This window comes from Schistocerca americana, chromosome 7 (genome assembly GCF_021461395.2).
Source record: "Schistocerca americana isolate TAMUIC-IGC-003095 chromosome 7, iqSchAmer2.1, whole genome shotgun sequence".
NCBI classification, from domain to species: domain Eukaryota; kingdom Metazoa; phylum Arthropoda; class Insecta; order Orthoptera; family Acrididae; genus Schistocerca; species Schistocerca americana.
In genome coordinates this window covers 312,805,390-312,824,857 of record NC_060125.1, presented here as the reverse complement: position 1 = coordinate 312,824,857, position 19,468 = coordinate 312,805,390, and the positions used below count along the sequence as shown (strand labels likewise).

The 19,468-nt window shown below is 42.7% G+C and overlaps 1 protein-coding gene across 1 annotated transcript in view; it reads left to right on the top strand.

Moving 5' to 3' along the window:
• Positions 1 to 19,468, top strand: part of LOC124622065 (WD repeat-containing protein 81) — a 295,856-nt gene that overhangs the window by 194,674 nt on the left and 81,714 nt on the right. Inside the window, exon 19 of the mRNA XM_047147637.1 lies at positions 13,274 to 13,563. Within this exon, the coding sequence (XP_047003593.1) occupies positions 13,274 to 13,563 (290 nt within the window). The remainder of the gene's footprint in view (positions 1 to 13,273; positions 13,564 to 19,468) is intronic.

Genomic DNA, 19,468 nt, shown 5'->3' with positions numbered 1-19,468 from the left:
CCATGTCCCATCAAGTGCAACAGCAATGTATCTGGTTCCACTAATATTTACAGTTTCTTCTACTCCACGTTTCGTAGGTGCTTTAGAGACAACTGTCAAGGCACCTAAAAGTACTTTTACATACTTGCTGAATTTGGAGGAGGAGGAGCAGGAAGGTCCATCAAATCACAAAACATTTGAGCAGCTTTTTTTTTCCTTTTCCTATTGCATGCATTGCATACACTAACTTAAAATTCACATCATATGAATTATGTATAATGTTCGAAGTGATTTTCGAGGTAGATTTATTGCAGGATCTACACAGAACAACTAATTTTGATGCTAAACCCTTCCTGCTACTTTGTTCAGTTATTTCCAGACAGCCTACATCACATTGTTTACATTTCACCACTTCCTTTATCAAAGAAGATAAGATGCCCACATCAACAACAACAAATCCGCTACAAACATCGTCATTGTTAGCACAAAAATTTGAATCACCAGGAGGCGTGCCTTGTGCGAGTTTCTTCCCTGAAGAACTGATACATAGGTTACTTTCAACAGTGTGGCTTGCTTTGGTTGTGAACTGGTTACCACAGAATTTTCTTTTATTGAATTCTTTGATGCGTGGCATAGTTTGTATGTATTGCACACTAAAGGATATGTACTTCCACAAATATATGTAGCACTTGGGCAACAAACATTCAGAAACACGTGAACAAACTGCTTCAGTGAAACAAAAGTAAACACTAGCAAAGATAATCATTTACAGACACTAGAAACCTGCAGTGTTACCAACATATACAATGTATTGTACGTATAATTGCTGGAAACAGAAAGTTTACAGTTCTTTTTAAAATAATACTGATTTCTGTAACAGAAACATTGGTGGATCATGCACATTCACAGCTCTCGTAAAGATAAGTGTTTTATTGCATAATAACAATTAATTAAGGTAATATTACATCATAAGTAAGCAAATTAATACCTATTTAAGCTATTAATTGAAGGATTCACATGTTTTTGCATATTTTCTGAAAAAAGAAAACATTTCATAGCCACGAGTTTTAGGCTAGGATTTGCTTATGTTGTGATATACTGTAAGTTACGTGATTATTTCAATAAACTAAAGTTTGTGTTGTTAGTGTATTCTTATACCCTTGATTCTCTAGTAAGAAGTCGAAGTGAAAAGTACCAAAGTAAGTGGAAACTTTATACAGTGTATGCTTAGTTCTTTGTTTCATCACGTAAACAATACAGATTATTTCTTTTTCTTTTCTCTAGAAGTTTTGAATTAGTATCTGAACTATAGGCCTAAACTTTCTAAGAAATGTAATATATTAATTGAATAGTCTATGAAGTTATTCTTGTTTTAATGCAGGCTAAAGCTAAAATTTGTTTGCCATGAGTGAGAAGTGTATGACTTGCAATAGGATTGTTAGTCCTGGGGTGCAGTGTGAGGGATGTTGCAGTTTCTTTCATGTGGGTGACTGTAGTGGCGTGGGAATTGGGGAAATAAACAAGGCTCATTGGTTGTGTAGGATTTGCTGGGGTGCAGTGTGAGGGTTGTTGCAGTTTCTTTCATGTGGGTGACTGTAGTGGTGTGGGAATTGGGGAAATAAACAAGGCTCATTGGTTATGTAGGATTTGCTGTAGAGATAGGAAGATAGTGGAACAGGAGGAGAAGATTGCTGCCCTTCAGGCAGAACTAGATCAATCAAATCAAGATCTGGAAAGGTTAAGGGGGGAGAAGGGAAAAGAGAGGTGGAAAGTAACAGTAGGTTATAGAAGAAATAGGAATAGGATGTTCTCAGACAGTGTGGTTGTGAATGTGGAAAACAGGTTTGATCTGTTGTCACAGTTGGAAACTGATGAGCCACAAATAGATGTAGGAGTAGACAGGACACAACTTTCAAAAAGTATTTGAAAAGTAAGAAGTCAGAAAAATCTGTGAAGAAGCAGAAAATTTTGTTGTTAGGTAGTTCACATGGTAGAGGTGATGGCCAACTGTTGCAGGATGAACTAGGGTCAGGTTACCAGGTCACAAGCTTTTTTAAACCTAGTGCAAATCTGGGTCAGGTGATAGAGGACGTAGGTTCATTTTGTAAAGACTTTACAAAGGAAGACACCATGGTAATAGTGGGTGGGGCAGGCAGCAGCATAAATAGGAACCCTAATTATTCAATTGAGAGTGACCTGGTAAAGATAGCTTCAGCAACAAGCCATACTGGTGTTGGGCTTGTGTCTGTTCTGAGGCGCCATGACCGGCCTCATTTTAACTCTTCTGTTAGGAGAGTTAATTTAGAGGTGGAACGGCTGCTTGGATCAGATATGAGGTCTCATATTGGTGTGGTTCCTGTTGACTCTATCAGCAGGTGGAACTATACTAGGCATGGCCTTCACCTCAACAGGAAAGGGAAGGGAAAGTGTCTGAGCTAATAGCAAATAACTTAAGGGGGGGGCACTGTCACAAGTGGTAAAGGACCAGTGGTTACAAGTGACAGATCACCAGTTTTTTTAGTGTAGGGAGGGCAGAAACAAAAGATGTTCAGAGACAGGCTGAAAACGACATTCACATTGAGAAAACAAGCAGCCAGAAAGCAAATTTTAATGTACACAATTCATGCAGACAGCCTCTGATTGAAACTGAAGATGCTCAAAAATTGGCAGGAAAATTAGGTTCATCCAGTTGTAATTCAGCCAATGCACAAAATCAGTTATTACTATTGCATCATACTATTCGAGGACTAAGGGGTAAGCTTAATGAGTTGTTTATTTGTGTTGAAGAATTAAGAGTTGAGCAAACCAGTTGATATAATCTGCCTCTCTGAACATCATGTGACCACTGGTATAGATATTTTAAATGTTATAGGATTCAAGTTAGCATCTTATTTCTGTAGATAAAATATAGAGAAAGGAGGAGTTGCCATATTTGTCAGAAACTGTTTAGACTTCAAGAATATTGATATTAATAAATTTTGCTCAGAGCAGCACTTAGAAGTTTGTGCAACAGAATTAGTATTTCATAATAAGTCCTTTATAATAATAGGTATGTACAGATCACCTTCAGGAAATTTTAACCTCTTCATAAAAAATCTGGAAGCTCTGCTGTCCCAACAACAAGGAAATAGTGATTGCTGAGGATTTTAATGTGGATTTATTGCAAAGCTCGGTTAGTGAACAATTATTGCAGTCAGTAACACTATCATTCAATTTATTTCCTACTGTGAACTTTGCTACTAGGAGATGTAAATGCTCTGAGACTGCTATTGATAATGTCTTTGTAGACAAATCTAGGGAAAAAAGTCATATCACAAAACCAATAGTAAATGGGCAATCTGATCAATGCATGCAGTATCTTGTGTTAAATGTTGAAACTTGTCAGGATAAAAAAAATCTATTAAATCTGAGTACAGGAGGGTAATAAATAAGTCAAAAATTGAGAAATTCAAGAAATTGCTGAAAGACATGGACTGGATAGATGTGTACAATACGTCTGACTCAAATGGAAAATACAAAGTATTCATTAATAAAGTTGCCTCCACTTTTGAAAATAGTTTTCCCCTAAAGGTAACTCAAATCACACAGAAATCAAAAAATAAACTGTGATTACACAAGGAATAAAGATATCATGTAGGACAAAAAGGAGACTGTATGTACTATCAAGGAACAGCTCTGATGTTAGAATTGTAATGTATTACAAAGAATACTTCAAAATATTGAAGCAAGTAATCCAGAAATCGAAGCAGCTTTATTATGAAAAAAAGATAATGACATACGTAACAAAATAAAAACTGAATGGGATATTGGGAAGACAGAGACAGGTGGGGCCAAAAAGGAAGAGGAACAGATAGCTCTAAAAATAAACGAGACTCTGGTAACAAGTACATGTAGTGTTGCAAACGTATTAAACAGTACTTAATTTCTTTTACTGAGAGCTTGGGGTTATCATGTTCAGTGAACAGTGCAATGGAGTATCTGAGACCAGTCTTCAAAAATAACTTCAGTAAAAAGGAAATGACACTCATGTCTCCCAAAGAAGAAATCCCTGAAATCTAAGGATTCCAGTAGGTATGTAATCAATCAGTGGAACATTTCCAGGCTGGCCGAAATATATTGAAGTTAAGCCTCTTTACAAGAAGGGGGATAAAGAGATACCATCAAACTATCGACCAATTTCACTTTTGCCGGCTTTCTCAAAACTATTTGAAAAGGTTGTATTCAAGCATCTCCTTAAGAATCTGACAGCAAATAATATATTGTCCAAGTCACACTTTGGATTTTGGAAGGCTTCTGATATAGAGAAAACTATTTACACTTACGGTGAGAATGTACTTAATTCATTAGATAGTAAATTAGAGGTTACTGGCATTTTCTGTGACCTGCCAAAAGCCTTTGACTGTGTGAACTGCAGCATTCTCTTAATATTATGGTGTCACCAGCAATGCTGCGAAATGGTTTGAGTCTTATCTATCTAACAGGAAACAAAGGGTGTTGTTGTGAAATACCTGTGCAGTAAGCAGTCAGGCTTCATGTGACAGGGAATTAATTACATGTGGTGTTCCTCAAGGTTCCATCTTCAGCCCATTGCTTTTTCTTATGTATATTAATGACCTCTGATCAGTTACATTACCAGATGCCAAGTTTGTTTTCTTTGCAGATGATACAAACATTGCAATAAGTAAGAAAGCAAGTACAGATTTAGAAATAGCTACTAATCAAATTTTCACTGACATTAATAAGTGGTTTAAAGCTAATTCACTGTCATTAAACTTTGAGAAGACCCACTATATGCAGTTCAGAATCTGTAAGAGGTTTCCTTCCAGCATGAGTATAAATGTTGTGACTCGCCGATCTTTCAAAGTGCCGCCGCGCAGTTACGTGCATCCTCCACATGCGGCGCTGTCTGCCAGCCATACAGCTGCAGCGCTACCTAAGCGGCCGGCCAGCCAGCGGCTGCTAGACTTGGACTCAGTTATGATTTGACTGTTAAAGTGTACACATGTCTTATTCTGTTTATTTGATCTGTGACTTTCATGTATTGCGTCTTCCTCGAAATGTATTTGTTCAACTTGAAGTTATAACAATTGGCGGCGAGGTAGTGACTTTTCTTTTCCATCGTTGACCCACATGTTTCCATGGCTACTTTAGAGCAGCTATTGCAAGGTCTCATAGAACAGCAAACGCTTCTCACAAATGTGATTCGTGATTTTGCCGCGGCATTGAATGCGGGGCATCTCTCGTCATTTTCTCTACCTACTTTTCCTCCTTACGACGAGATGGCAGAAGACTAGTCTGATTACGAAAAACATCTTCGACAGCACTCCTTGGCATTTCATGTCGCAGATGAACAAACATGTAAGTCTCTGTTCCTTTCATGGATTTCACCTCAAATGTATCGGTTCTTGTCGCATTTGGCTCCTTTGGTAGATCCTGCATCTTTGTCCTTTGCTGAAATGTGCTCACTTCTGTCCATCTATTTTCAAAAGCAAATGCATGTGGTAGCCTCTCGTGTTGTCTTTTATCGTTGTTAAAAACAACCAAATCCATCCTATCACGTTTCGGCTGCTGAACTTCACGGGCTCAGTAGAAAGTGTCAATTTGCTACTGAAGTTCACAAAGAATCCTACACCAATTCCATGGTACGGGATGCTATTATCCGGTCGGCACCCGACAAAGAAGTTAGGCAGTGTGCCCTTCAGTTGGCAAATCTGACTCTAGATGAAGTCCTATCCATCACTCAGTCTTTTGAAAATTCTCGCGCCGCTGGAGCGCAAATAGAGGCATGGGGCGACGTCGGGGAAATACAGCCTCTGTGCGATGTTGACGAAGCATGTGGCGTGTCCCCGCCGGCTGACGTGGCTGCAGTACACTCCCAAGCGCAGCCTCGGCCTAACCGTAAACAAACCTTTAAGAAACTGCAGCAAAACCCACGGCAACTTCCTTCATGTCCGCCTTGTTTTACGAAACATTCACAAGAAGATTGTCCACAACGTTGGGCCGTGTGTCACAAGTGCAAAATAAAAGGGTCATGTGTCATCTGTTTGCAAATCCGACCGCATACATGATGTTCATGAACATGATGCTGATTCTGATTCTGTGTTGTCTGTCAATTGTACTTCTTCCCTTTCAGGGAAGTTATTCCTCACTGTCCAAATACTTGGTCGAGATGTTCGCGTGCAGGTGGATACTGGTTCTGCTGCCACTATCATCAATTCTCAGACATATCTTCAGTTGAGTTCTCCAATCCTATCACCTGTCACTAGGCAATTACGGACTTATAATAAACAGAAGATTTCTCTCTTGGGACAATTTGATGCTGAGGTATCATACAAATCTGTCGTTCGCACTGTTCCCATATTTGTGGTCGACCATAGTAACGGGGAGAATCTTTTTGGTTTCGATGCCTTTCGCGTTTTTGGGTTCTCCATAGATGACTCTGTCAATATCGTCTCTGATGCTATTCCTTATGCTCAATTGGATTCCTTGTCGATGACATTTTTGTCCCTTTTTTCTCCTGGGTTAGGCCGTGCAAACGACTTTGAAGCTCATATCACGCTCAAGCCCACTGCTCGGCCTAAGTTTTTTTGGGCTCGCCCCATTCCTGTGGCCCTTCGTGATCAGGTCAAATGGAAGCTGGATTGTCTCACCGCTTCAGGGGTCTTGCTTCCTGTCACTTCCAGTGAGTGGTCCTCTCCTGTCGTTGTTGTTGCTAAGCCAAATGGTGATATTTGTCTCTGTGGCGATTTCAAAGCCACTGTAAATGCTCAATGCCTTCTCGACACTTACCCTATGCCTCGACCTGAAGAATTGTTCACTAAACTTTCTGGAGGCCAGTATTTTTCTAAACTTGACCTGTCAGAAGCTTATCATCAACTTCCTCTCGAAACTGCTTCCTGGCAGTTTCTGGTCCTTAACACGCCTTTCGGCCTCTATCAATACCAACGATTGCCATTCAGGGTTGCCAGTGCCCCTGCTCTCTTTCAGCGATTCTTGGAACAATTATTGCTCACTGTCCCTGGGTGTATAAATTACCAGGATGACATTGTTGTCACTGGCTCCACCACTGATGAACATCTTCAAAATCTCCGCACACTTTTTAATGCCTTACGGACTGCCGGTCTTAAGAGTAATCTTCAGAAATCAAAATTTTTTCAGGCATCTATCACGTACTTGGGGTTTCAACTCTCTAGGGATGGTATTGGTCTGCTTCAGCAAACTGTCGCTGCAATCGATGCCCTTCATCGCCCTACATCTGTTAAGGAACTGCAGGCCTTCTTGGGGAAAATAGCTTACTATCACAAGTTTTTTCCGTCTGCTGCTTCGGTGGCTCAGCCGTTGTACCGCCTGTTGCATAAAAACGTGCCTCTTCACTGGTCCGCATCATGCGATGCTGCTTTCCAGAAACTGAAGACTATGCTGAAACAGGCCCCGTGCCTGGCTACTTATCGACCTGGCCAACATATTGTTCTTGCCGTGGACGCCTCTCAATATGGGGTTGGTGCAGTCCTTGTGCACCATTTTTCTGACGGTTCTGAACAACCCATTGCTTATGCCTCCAAAACAGTCACGGATGCCCAACAAAAGTATTCTCAAATTGAAAAAGAAGCTTTGGCCATTATTTGTGCTCTTTGTAAGTTTGGTGTTGTTCTCTATGGATCCAAATTTCATCTTGTTGTGTATCACAAACCACTTGTTTCCTTGTTTCATCCATCATCACCACTTCCCGACAAGACTGCACACCGCCTCCAGCGTTGGGCTCTTTACTTGTCTCATTTCAATTATGAGATTCATTTCCGGCCGACAGCTCAACATGCGAATGCTGATGCACTGTCTCGCCTTCCCATGGGTCCTGATCTGGCATTCGATAGGGACGAACTTTCGTGTTTCCACCTGGATGTTGCTGAGCAACAGGTTGTGGACGGGTTCCCCATCACCGGGGACCAGCTGGCGGCTGCTACGGGTTCTGACCCTATCCTCTCCCGGGTTTTACGCTGTATTCAGAAGGGTTGGCCAGATCATCCATCCGCTAAGACTTCTGATCCGTTGCGGAACTACTACACTTTGCGTTACCACCTCACGGCTAGGGATGGTGTTATCCTCCTTTCCACCGAAAATACTTCGCCATGTGTTTTGGTACCTGCTTCTTTGCGTGCTTCGGTCTTGCACCTCCTTCACCAAGGGCACTGGGGTGTGTCTCGCACAAAATCTCTATCGCACTGTCATGTGTACTAGCCCTGCATCGACTCTGAAATTGCACACATGTTCGCTGCCTGCGGCCCTTGTGCGTCACAGGCCGCCACCCCGAAGTCCTCTTTGTCACCGTGGCCTTCGCCACAGAAGCCCTGGGAGCGTATTCATGCTGACTTCGCGGGACCTGTTTTAGGTACTTATTCGCTTCTTGTTATTGACGCCTACTCTAACTTTCCTTTCATTGTCCATTGCACGTCGCCTACCATCACGGCAACCACCAATTCTCTAGCTCGCATTTTCTCTTTGGAAGCCTTCCCTCTACTCTTGTTACTGATAATGGCCCGCAATTGGCCTCTTCCGATTTTGCGGATTTTTGTGCCCATCACAGTGTTGTGTAAGTCACGGCCCCTCCGTTCCATCCACAGTCAAACAGTGAGGCTGAACGACTGGTCCGCACATTTAAGGCTCAGATAAGAAAACTCCTGACTTCTTCTTCTGCTGATGATGCGCTTCTCCAATTTCTGGCTACTTACCGTTTCACCCCCAGGTGCGACCACATCCCGGCTGAGCTCTTACATGGCCGACAGCCCCGCACGCTACTTCATCTTCTGCGGCCTTCCACCTCACGGCCGCGGGTGCCTTCGCTTGGCCGGTTCACCGCCGACGACCTTGTATGGGTACGGGGATATGTCAGGCAGCCAAAATGGAGTCCTGGCCTCATCTTACGACACCGTGGCCGATGCCTGTATGAAATCCAGATGGACACGGGTGTTGCAGTGTGTCATTCGGACCAGCTTCGGCCTTGTGTGCCGGCAACGCCTGTTCAGGATGCCGCTACACCACCTTCGGCTCTACCTGATGTTCGGGATACTGGAATCTCTCATTACTCACAACGCAGTCCTCTCACCATCATATCGGTGCCAGCACAAGAACTGACGCCACCAGATGTGCCCATGCAGGAACCAGATGACCATCATCTGTCGGAGCAACTCTACTCGCCTCCTTCTCCTACAGATGCGGACACATCGCCCATGTCTCCTGTTATAACAACTGGACTTGCTGCAATGGGCAGATTGGTGCATGAGGCCCCAGCAGATTCGACCCCCATGTCTCCTGTCATCTCGACCTGTTATCATCAGGGACACTTCCATCCGTACGGGAAGCCTCCTCCTCGAGACTTTACGGCCAGTCAAACAACACCTATGGACATTAGCAATCTACAGGCCATCCCCATCAAGACCTGTGCAAAAAATTCAAAGGGGGGAAAAGTGTTGTGACTCGCGGCCAGCCAGCCAGCAGCTGCTCGACTTGGACTCAGTTATGATTTGACTGTTAAAGTGTACACACGTCTTACTCTGTTTACTTGATCTGTGACTTTCATGTATTGCGTCTTCCTTGAAATATATTAGTTCAACTTGAAGTTATAACAATAACATATGAAGACATGCAGATCGAAGAGGTTGACAGTGCTAAATTTCTGGGATAACAACTCGATAATAAATTCAGTTGAGAAGGGCATACCACAGAATTGCTTAAGCGCCTAAAAAAGTCTGTATTTGCTGTGAGAATGATGTCAGATGTAGGAGATATAAATATAAAAAAAACTTTCATACTTTGCTTACTTTCATTCTGTTATGTCGTATGGGATCATATTCGGGGGCTACTCGTCAAACTGAGCAAAAGTTTTTAGGGTGTGAAAGCGTGTGATAAGAATCATTTGTCGTGTAAATTAATGAACTTCTTGTAGAAACCTGTTCAAGGAAATTTGTATTCTAACCATTGCTTCTCAGTATATTTATTCCTTAATGAAATTTGTTGCAAGTAATACATCTCTATTTCGAACCAATAGCTCAATACATACTATCAGTACTAGGAATAAGAACAATCTTCATAAAGATCTAAAATCACTTTGTTTGGTCCAAAAAGGGGTCCAATATTCAGGAACGCACATTTTCAATAAACTGCCAGCAACCATCAAAAACTTGGTTTCAGATAAAGTACAGTTTAAACAGAGTTTGAAAGACTTTTTGATAGGCAACTCCTTCTACTCCATAGATGAATATCTTAACAGAAACTGTTAAGCCAGCTTAAGTAAAAATATCTGTTAGGTTTCAGTTTTGACAACACTTGTTCACAACAGTCAAGATTGGGTATTTTGTGTATGATGAATTTATTAATAGTGCATAACAGTGTTTCATTCTGACAGTGTGTTACTTCTGTAAATATTAGCTGTTCCAGTTTACTGCATTGTATTAACCTGTTTTGACTATCTCCTGACAAATGATCAGGGTAGTAAGTATGATAGTCAAATGTTTTATGTTATACTTTCTGACAAGTTCCACCCCCATGAGAATCATCTCGTTTCTTGTGTCTGTGAAAAGATAACTGAATATAATCTAATCTAAATAAAGGGTAAAGGGGGCATGGTGGCATACATGACTGTAACTTTAAAATTAGGTATATATAGGTCATTTTTCCATTTTTCATTTGAAACCCTTTAATGTATATATCAGTGTAATCAGGAAAGACTATAGAATTGAATAAATTCATCAAATAATTTCTATTTTTCCATCATTTATAACTGTCCTGTACCCTTAAATTTCATCAATGGTTGAGATGGGCTTGGAAGGGGGGAATTAAGTGGAGCAACAGTTAAAAGGCTGGAGTTGCATTCAGAAGGACATCTGGCCATTCAGATTTAGGTTTTTCCATGGTTCTTCTGAAAAGAACTGAATCAAATTCCTTCCCCATTCTTGTCTTTTATGAGCACTTGCTCCATCTCTGATCATCCTTCCTTTGAACCCTTTTGTACAAATAATGTTATTCTCTGTAGTTACTTTCTTTGATCTCAGAGCATCATCTATTTTTACATGTAACAGTTTAAAATGATTTTAGCTTTCTTTCTTCCTCTTACAAATATGTTATTTTAGTATTTATGTATGTTTGTGCTTGTTCTCATATAAATGCATCATCTAACAGGAATAAACAACAGCCTTAGTAGTGTTGGTTGAACAACATTGATTTCTTTCAGATATTATTTGTTTCTCTGAATAAAATACTTTTTGTGTCTGTAACTACAGTACTCAGAAAGGTACCAAATAGTGTGTTTTGTTCAATGACAAGAAATTGTATCATTTGCGCTCTTTCGTGTTCTAATCATGGGTACTGTTTTATGAATATAGTTAGTTACACATTTTTCTCTGCTTTTTTGATTGACGTAGGAGAGGTATGAAGACAATGTCATGGAGCTTTACCATTTTTTCAAAAAATATGATTATCTCTCCCTCCCCCTCCCCTCCCCACCCCTCCCCCTCTCCCTCCCCCTCCCCCTCTCCATCTCACTCCCCCTCCCGCTCTCCCTCCCCCAACCCCTCCCATCTCTCCCTCCCCTCCCCGTCCCGCTCTCCCTCCCCTCTCTCCCTCCCCCAACCACTCCCATCTCTCCCTCCCCCTCTCCCTCCCCCTCCCTGTCTCTCCCTCACCCTCCCCATCTCTCCCTCCCCCTCCCTGTCTCTCCCTCCCCTTCTCCCTCCCCCTATCTCCCTCACCCTCTCTCCCTCCCCCTCTCCCCCTCCCCCTCTCTCCCTCCCCCTCTCTCCCTCCCCCTCTCTCCCTCCCCCTCTCTCCCTCCCCCTCTCTCCCTCCCCCTCTCTCCCTCCCCGTCTCTCCCTCCCCCTCTCTCCCTCCCCCTCTCCCCCTCACCCTCCCCATCTCTCCCTCACCCTCCCCGTCTCTCCCTCACCCTCCCCGTCTCTCCCTCCCCGTCTCTCCCTCACCCTCCCCGTCTCTCCCTCCCCCTCCCTGTCTCTCCCTCCCCTTCTCCCTCCCCCTCCTCCCTTCCCCCTCTCCCCCTATCTCCCTCCCCCTCTCTCCCTCCCCCTCTCTCCCTCCCCCTCTCTCCCTCCACCTCTCTCCCTCCCCCTCTCTCCCTCCCCCTCTCTCCCTCCCCCTCTCTCCCTCCCCCTCTCTCCCTCCCCCTCTCTCCCTCCCCCTCTCTCCCTCCCCCTCTCTCCCTCCCCCTCTCTCCCTCCCCCTCTCTCCCTCCCCCTCTCTCCCTCCCCCTCTCTCCCTCCCCCTCTCTCCCTCCCCCTCTCTCCCTCCCCCTCTCTCCCTCCCCCTCTCTCCCTCCCCCTCTCTCCCTCCCCCTCTCTCCCTCCCCCTCTCTCCCTCCCCCTCTCTCCCTCCCCCTCTCTCCCTCCCCCTCTCTCCCTCCCCCTCTCTCCCTCCCCCTCTCCCCCTGTCCCTCCCCTACCCTGTCCCCCTCTCCCCCTCTCCCTCCCCTACCCTGTCCCCTCTCCTTACCCTTCCCCCTCTCCAGCACCCCACCCCCTCTCTCCCCCCCTCCGTCACCCCTCCCTCCCCCCTCCCTCCCACCTTTCTCCCCCCTTTCCCCCCTCACACCCTCGCCCCCCCCCCCACCCAAATTAGTTTCTGTGCATTTATTGGAAGTAAGTTTCAACCCCTTGCTATATTCTGAGGTACAAGCATAAAGTTAATTATTGATATGGTGTAGAAACTTCCACAAACTATCTGAAGGCAGCATACAAGCCAGGAAAAGGGTCACCACTGCTGACAAAGCAACAATACTGCCTTGTGTCTGCTCCCTTTAAACCGTACTGGAAGCAATGAGATTTCATGCACAAGTAAATATGAACATTTCACACAACAAACTGCCAGGACATTACACTGGTGCAGTATAGTTTATTATATGTAGTATGACCATTCCAGAACTTCAAAGTTTGTGGTAGTTGCCCACAGTTCCATTTATGCATCTTAATAAGTAGAAGTTTTGTAACTGAGGTGTCATAATCCACATCTAATTTCTTTGCTTCCTGCCAAAGTGATGGTCTTCCAATTACAATGGCAACCTCATAATATACCATTCCTCGCCTACTCTCCCATTCGATGATGCCTGTGAATGGTCCAGAGTGTAGCATGCTTGCAGTTTTCTTCTTAAACAACTGAGGATATTTCTTTAGCTTGTTACATTTGTATCACAATTATGAATAATAATAATAATAATGATAAGTAACAATCTAACTAACTAATCTGAAAAACTAGCCTAAGAGATTACTAAAATTCACATGCTTTTTCTTTCCAGGATGTTATTTTGAAATCTGTGCTAAACCCTGTTGTCAGACTTTTATCAACAACACGCACAGTATTTCCATCTGGTGCAGCAGCACGTTCAGCTGTTGCTCGGAAATTTGCTGATGCCATTTATGTTGTTGCATTGAGGATCGGTCAAGAGATGTCTCGACGCCATCTAGCAGTACCTCTACTGCAGAGATTTTTTCTTGCCTTCGACAAAGCCTTCATGCGCTGTGCACTCGATGATTCATTACAGGGTGCCCAGTCTGTGAATTCATCTACAAAAGAAGCTGCTACAAGGTATTTTATTGAATGTTCTTGCAATTTCACTTATTGACCCACACAAAATTAAAAATCAATATTCATTTTGATTTCTTCATTTTTAATTTGTAGATATTCCTATTTGTAAACTTTCTAAAGAAGTTTATTGTCTGAATTTTTTCACATATGTAAGTATATTTTGCTGGTATATAGGGCGATTCTCTGATGATGATACGGATTTTCAGGGTTGATGGAGAAGAGTAAATGTATTAATCTGAGGTGAGGAACTCTGGTCAGGAAATGACAGAGTCAAAAGTAGTAAATGAAAATCTGACAGTGAATTTCCCCTTCTGCAAGCTCTTTGCTTTTCAAATTTTAGTAGGAAGTATAACTGACCAAAACTAGGCAAAAGAAGTGCAGTCAACGTGGCCTGTAAAGTGCATAACTCAAGAGCTGTAAATAATTTTTCATCTTTGCTAGTATGAAGTACATTTCTTCTACTGAACAATTGCCCATAGCTAGGTAGGCATTTTAGAGTTTATGTGTACTAGACAATTTTTTCTTATTTTGGTCCATACTCCCTCCTCCCAAAATGTGAAAATCGAAGAGGTAGCAGAAGAAGAGGTCCAGTGCAAGAGGTATCAGAACGATTTTCAATTATAACTTGTGGCTTGGTCACTTCCTGACCAGGATCCCTTAGCTCAGATTGATTTACCTTCTTCATCATACTTGAAAGTTGTGGTGACAGAGTGTCTCTGTCCTTTGGCTGTGCTTCAATCAGTAAGATGACGTACTCTGACCTATAGTATGTTGAGCACCATGTTCCAGTATACATATACCACTGGAATTGTCAAACAAAGTAAGTGTGTTGGTGAATGATTTGGCACACCATCAGCTATCATCAACAGTCTCAACCATCACAAATAATACAAAAGTTCTGTCAGTCACTATATAAACAAAATATATTTTCTTTCTTGTATGTACACAGAGTCCAAACTTCTCAACAAATTCTTGCTTTCCATACTGTTTTGCCATTAGTAATTAGTTGTACATATATAGCGCTCATACTGCATTCTGCAGCAACTATATACTGTGAAAATGATAACCATGGTTGCATCGTAATTGTACTGTGTTGTAACTTATTAGTTTTCTCATGGCTAGGTTTGGTTTAAGGCCTAGACTAGTGGGGGGGAAATAAAAATTCATCAATACAGTTAAAGTGGTATCACAGTTTTATTATTTCCCCATATTGTACTTTTCTTAGTCATATATTTCATGATTTTTGATGATTATTGTTGTTGTTGTGTCCTTGTTGGCATGCTAGTATCTTGTACCATAGGAATCAAGGGAGAGGATGTTGTTTGAGGGCCACTATCCTCTTTCTATGAAACAACTGCACACATGTATTAAGATGGTTCTTTATCTACTTAAACAGATAGCTGCTACTTAACTTTACAACGTCCATGTGTTGTGGTACAAGCTCCTCCAGAATAGTTCATGTCAACCTCACTGCTGGTGAATTACAAGTCCCACTATGTGATGAATGACAGTCACCAAACTGGAGTGCGAGTTGGTGTGTCAGTGACTGAGCTAGTGACGGAGTGACTTCACTGGTGACTGAGACTGAGACTGAGATAGTAAGCTAGACCGACTCAGTTAGTGACTGAGACTGCAGCCCTCAGGTCAGTGGCAGTGATCTAAATAATTGCGGTCTAGAAGGGGTTGACAGCACATTGCTTGCAGTCTGTCTTTGGTCTCTCTCCTGATAGATGATCTTGAACCAACATCTACTATCAATCTTTTTGCTACATCTTTACTGATCGGTGTGGTGGTGACAGCATGTTCCTCCCCCCCCCCCCCCCCTTGAAATGCTGCACCGTTGTTGTGCAGGGAAGATGCGAATAACAACGGGGAGGGAGTCAGGACTGTGGACGTTGAGATGAGCTGGAAGCCGTGACTGTGGAGGACGGCGTACTCCCGACCATACCCCATCATCTGGCTTGCGAGGCAACAGGAACCTCCTCTGGAAAATTGCTGCCAGGGCACATGTCCAGGCCTGAGGGCATGACCTGGGGCGATGACGGCGATGGCAATGGTCGGTCCAGGTCCATTGGGTCTGTGAGTGGGGATGAGGGTGCATTGTCCATCTGTTCCTCCTGGGGTCCCTGGTGGCAAAGGACATGTGGTCCCATGAGGCTGTGAATCTGAGAAAAGAAAAGCAGCAGAATCACGGGGCAAATGACATGCATGAATTTGGTTATGGTGGTGGCACTGCCAACCATCAGGACCTTCAATCAAGTACATAAAAGAGCCAATGCGCTCCTGGAACATGCCTCTTTTCCAGTGCCCACAGTTGACATAAGCCCTGGAAAGAACAAGATCATGTGGCGCAAAGCGATACTTGCAGGCCATTGGCAGCGCCGGATGCTGCGGTGGATGTAGCAAGTGGAACAGCATCAGATGTTGGCAGCCGTGCAGAAGTTCCACCAGTGATGGTACGTCTCATGGGTGGAAGCAATAGGAGGTGAGAATGAGTTGCAGTGCCTATTCCCATGTGTAAGTGGTGTGAATCTTGGCCATCTGTTGCTTGAAACTGTGTATGAAGCATTCTGCTTCTCTGTTGGACCGGGGGTGAAACGGAGCACTTGTTAGATGAGGAATACCATTTCATTCACGAAACTGTTCAAAATCACATGAAGTGAACTGTGGTCCATTGTTTGACACAAGTATTTCTGGCAAACCTTCTATGCAAAACGCTTGAATGGTGCTATGTGATGTGGTTGAAGCCATAGGCACCACAAAAGGTAACTTGCTAAAAGAGTCTACCACATGAGGCAATGAGTGTTCCAGAGTGGTCCTGAAAAGTCAGTCTGCACTAGTTGCCATGGCGACTGAGTCTTACGTCAAGCTGAGAATATCTGTGGTGGATCAGATTGGTTTTTCACGCATGCAAGACTCTGTGATGTCATGTAATCAGTATGGACATTCATGCCCTGCCAAGTAGAGTGCCAGTGCACTAACTGTTTGGTGCGAACTATTTCCCAATATCCCTGGTGGAGCAATCACAACACATTCTTTTGCAAAACTTTGGAAATAAGCACATGTGATTGTCCACTGTCATTTTGAACTAGAATCACACCCTGTTGAATTGTAAGGTTATGCCGAAGTGCAAAATATCAGCGCACAACTGAGTTCTGGATACTGTTCAATCAACAAGGCCAACACATGCAAATGTAAGACAACAAAATCTTGAGATCAAGGTCTGCTTCTGTGGCCTGTGCAATTTTTCTGTAGTGCAAGGGAAAAGATTGCAGCAAATCTGAGTCCTGTGCATCAATTTGGCAACAAGATGCAGCAGATGCATCAAAATCAGAGTCGGGGCCAATCGGAAGGTTGAGCTAGAGCGTCTGCATTGCCATTCTGTGTGGTATGTCTACACAATTTCATACTGATACTGCAAGAGCAACAAAGCCCAACATTGCAAATTTTGAGCAGTGCTTGTGGGAACCATCTTTGACAGATGAAACAAAGACTGCAAAGGCTTGTGCTCTGTCACTAAATAAAACTTGCAACCATACAAATAGTGCTGGAATTTTGTCACAATGTACACAATAATGAGAACTTCTTTTACAACTTGAGAGTAATTACACTGAGTTTGAATTAACAACTTTGAGGCAAAAGCAATAGGTCTGTCTTGTGCACCAATTCTGTGTGAAAGCACAGCACCGATTCAGTAGGAAGAAATGTCGACTTGCAAATCAACCAGCTTGGCAGGGTCAAAATGCACAAAACATCTGTCACTAAGCAAAGCATTTTTGAGTTTATGAAATGCATCTTGACAGTCAATAGTCCACACAAAAAATAGTTTTTGCGATGCAAGTGATGCAATGGAGCATTGATCTGAGTGGCATTTGGTATGAACCAAATGATGTATGTTATCTTGCCTAGTGCTGACAGCAGTTCAGATACATCGTGAGGAACAGTCTGATCACAGATTGCAAGAAAATGAGATTGGAGAGGATGCACACCTTGACTGTTTATCATGTGACCTAAGTACTGTAGTTCATTTTGAAAAAAGACACGCGTTTTGAGGCAGCACTTGAGTCCTGCTTCTGACAACACTCAAAAAAGAGTATGCAGATTGGCAGTATGCTTCTCTGGTGTATGACCTGAGACAACAATATTGTCAAGGAAGCTTGAGCAAAATGGCACTTTTGCGGTCTGCTGAGCCAAGTAACATTGAAAAATGGCAGGTGCGGAAGCACTGCCAAAAGGCAAATGTAAATACTTGAACAGGCCTAAGTGTGTACTTATAACAAACACTTTCTGTGGTTCTTCATCCAATGGAATTTACAAGTAGGCAACACACAAATCTATCTTAGAAAAGTAACTTCCTGCACCAAGCATGTCCATGAGTTCCTCAGGGCAAGGTAATGGATAGGTGCCAACTGCTGTCTGTGGGTTGACTGCAGACTTGAATTCAATACAGATGTGAATGCTACCAGAAGGCTTAGGCAACAAAACTAAAGGACTTGCCCACTGACTAGCTTGAATAGGAGCAATTACACCATTATCTTGCAATTCTTTCAATTCATTGGCTACTTTGTCTCTTAAAGCAACTGGAATGGTACGGGCCCGGATAAACTTAGCCTGTGCATTATCTTTCAGTGTAACATGTGCTACAAAGTTATTAGCTTTTCCCATGCCTTCTGAAAGTAGTTCTGGAAATTCTTTAAGCAAGTTAGCTACAGTGTCTTTTGGTGCAAAAGCAGATACGGAAAGTACATGTCCAACAGATGCCGATGTGCACATAATGAACTTTTGATAGTATTGTCAGTAACATGCTCAAGACAGAATTTTTCATTAGCACTGTCAATTACTCTGTGCACTGATCTACACAGTGTGTCCCAGTTCCATTAGAACTGTGACTATAAAAAGTGTTCACGAAAGCATTTTAAAAATATTTTGAAGCAGTCACTGTAGTCCTTTTTTTGGAAGTGTATTTAGTACTGGATAAAATAGTCCCCCATTCGGATCTCCGGGCAGGGACTACTAAGGAGAACATCATTATCAGGAGAAACAAAACTGGCATTCTATGGATCGTAGCATGAAATATCAGATGCCTTACTCAGGCAGGTAGGTTCAAAAATTTAAAAAGGGATGTGGATAGGTTAAAACTAGACATAGTGGGAATTATTTAAGCTCAGTGGCAGGAGAAACAAGACTTCTGGTCAGGTGAATGAAGGATTACAAATACAAAATCAAGTAGGGGTAATGAAGGAGTAGGTATAATAATGGATAAAAAAAATAGGAGTGCAGGTAAGCTACTATGAACAGCATAGTGAACACATTTTTGTAGCCAAGATAGATATGAAGCCCACGCTACCACAGTAGTACAAGTTTACATGACAGCTAGCTCCGCAGATGATAAAGAGACTGAAGAAATGTATGATGAGATAAAAGAAATTATTCAGATAGTGAAGGGAGACGAAAATTTTATAGTCATGAGGGACTGGAATTCGGTAGTAGGTAAAGGAAGAGAAGGAGAAGTAGTAGGTGAATATGGAATGGGGGTAAGGAATGAAAGGGGAAGCCACCTGGTAGAATTTTGCACAGAGCGTAACTTAATCATAGCTAACACTTGATTTAAGAATCATGAAAGATGGGGCTGTGTACATGGAAGAGACCTGGAGTCACTGGAAGGTTCCAGGTAGATTATATAATTGTAAGATAGAGATTTAGGAACCAGGTTTAAATTGTGAGACATTTCCATGGGCAGATGTGGATTCTGACCACAATTTGTTGGTTATGAACTGTAAATTAAAACTGAAGAAACTGCAAAAAGGTGGGAATTTAAGGAGTTGGGACCTTGATAAACTGAAAGAACCAGAGGTTGTAGAGAGTTTCAGAGAGAGAATTAGGGATCAATTGACAAGAACAAGGG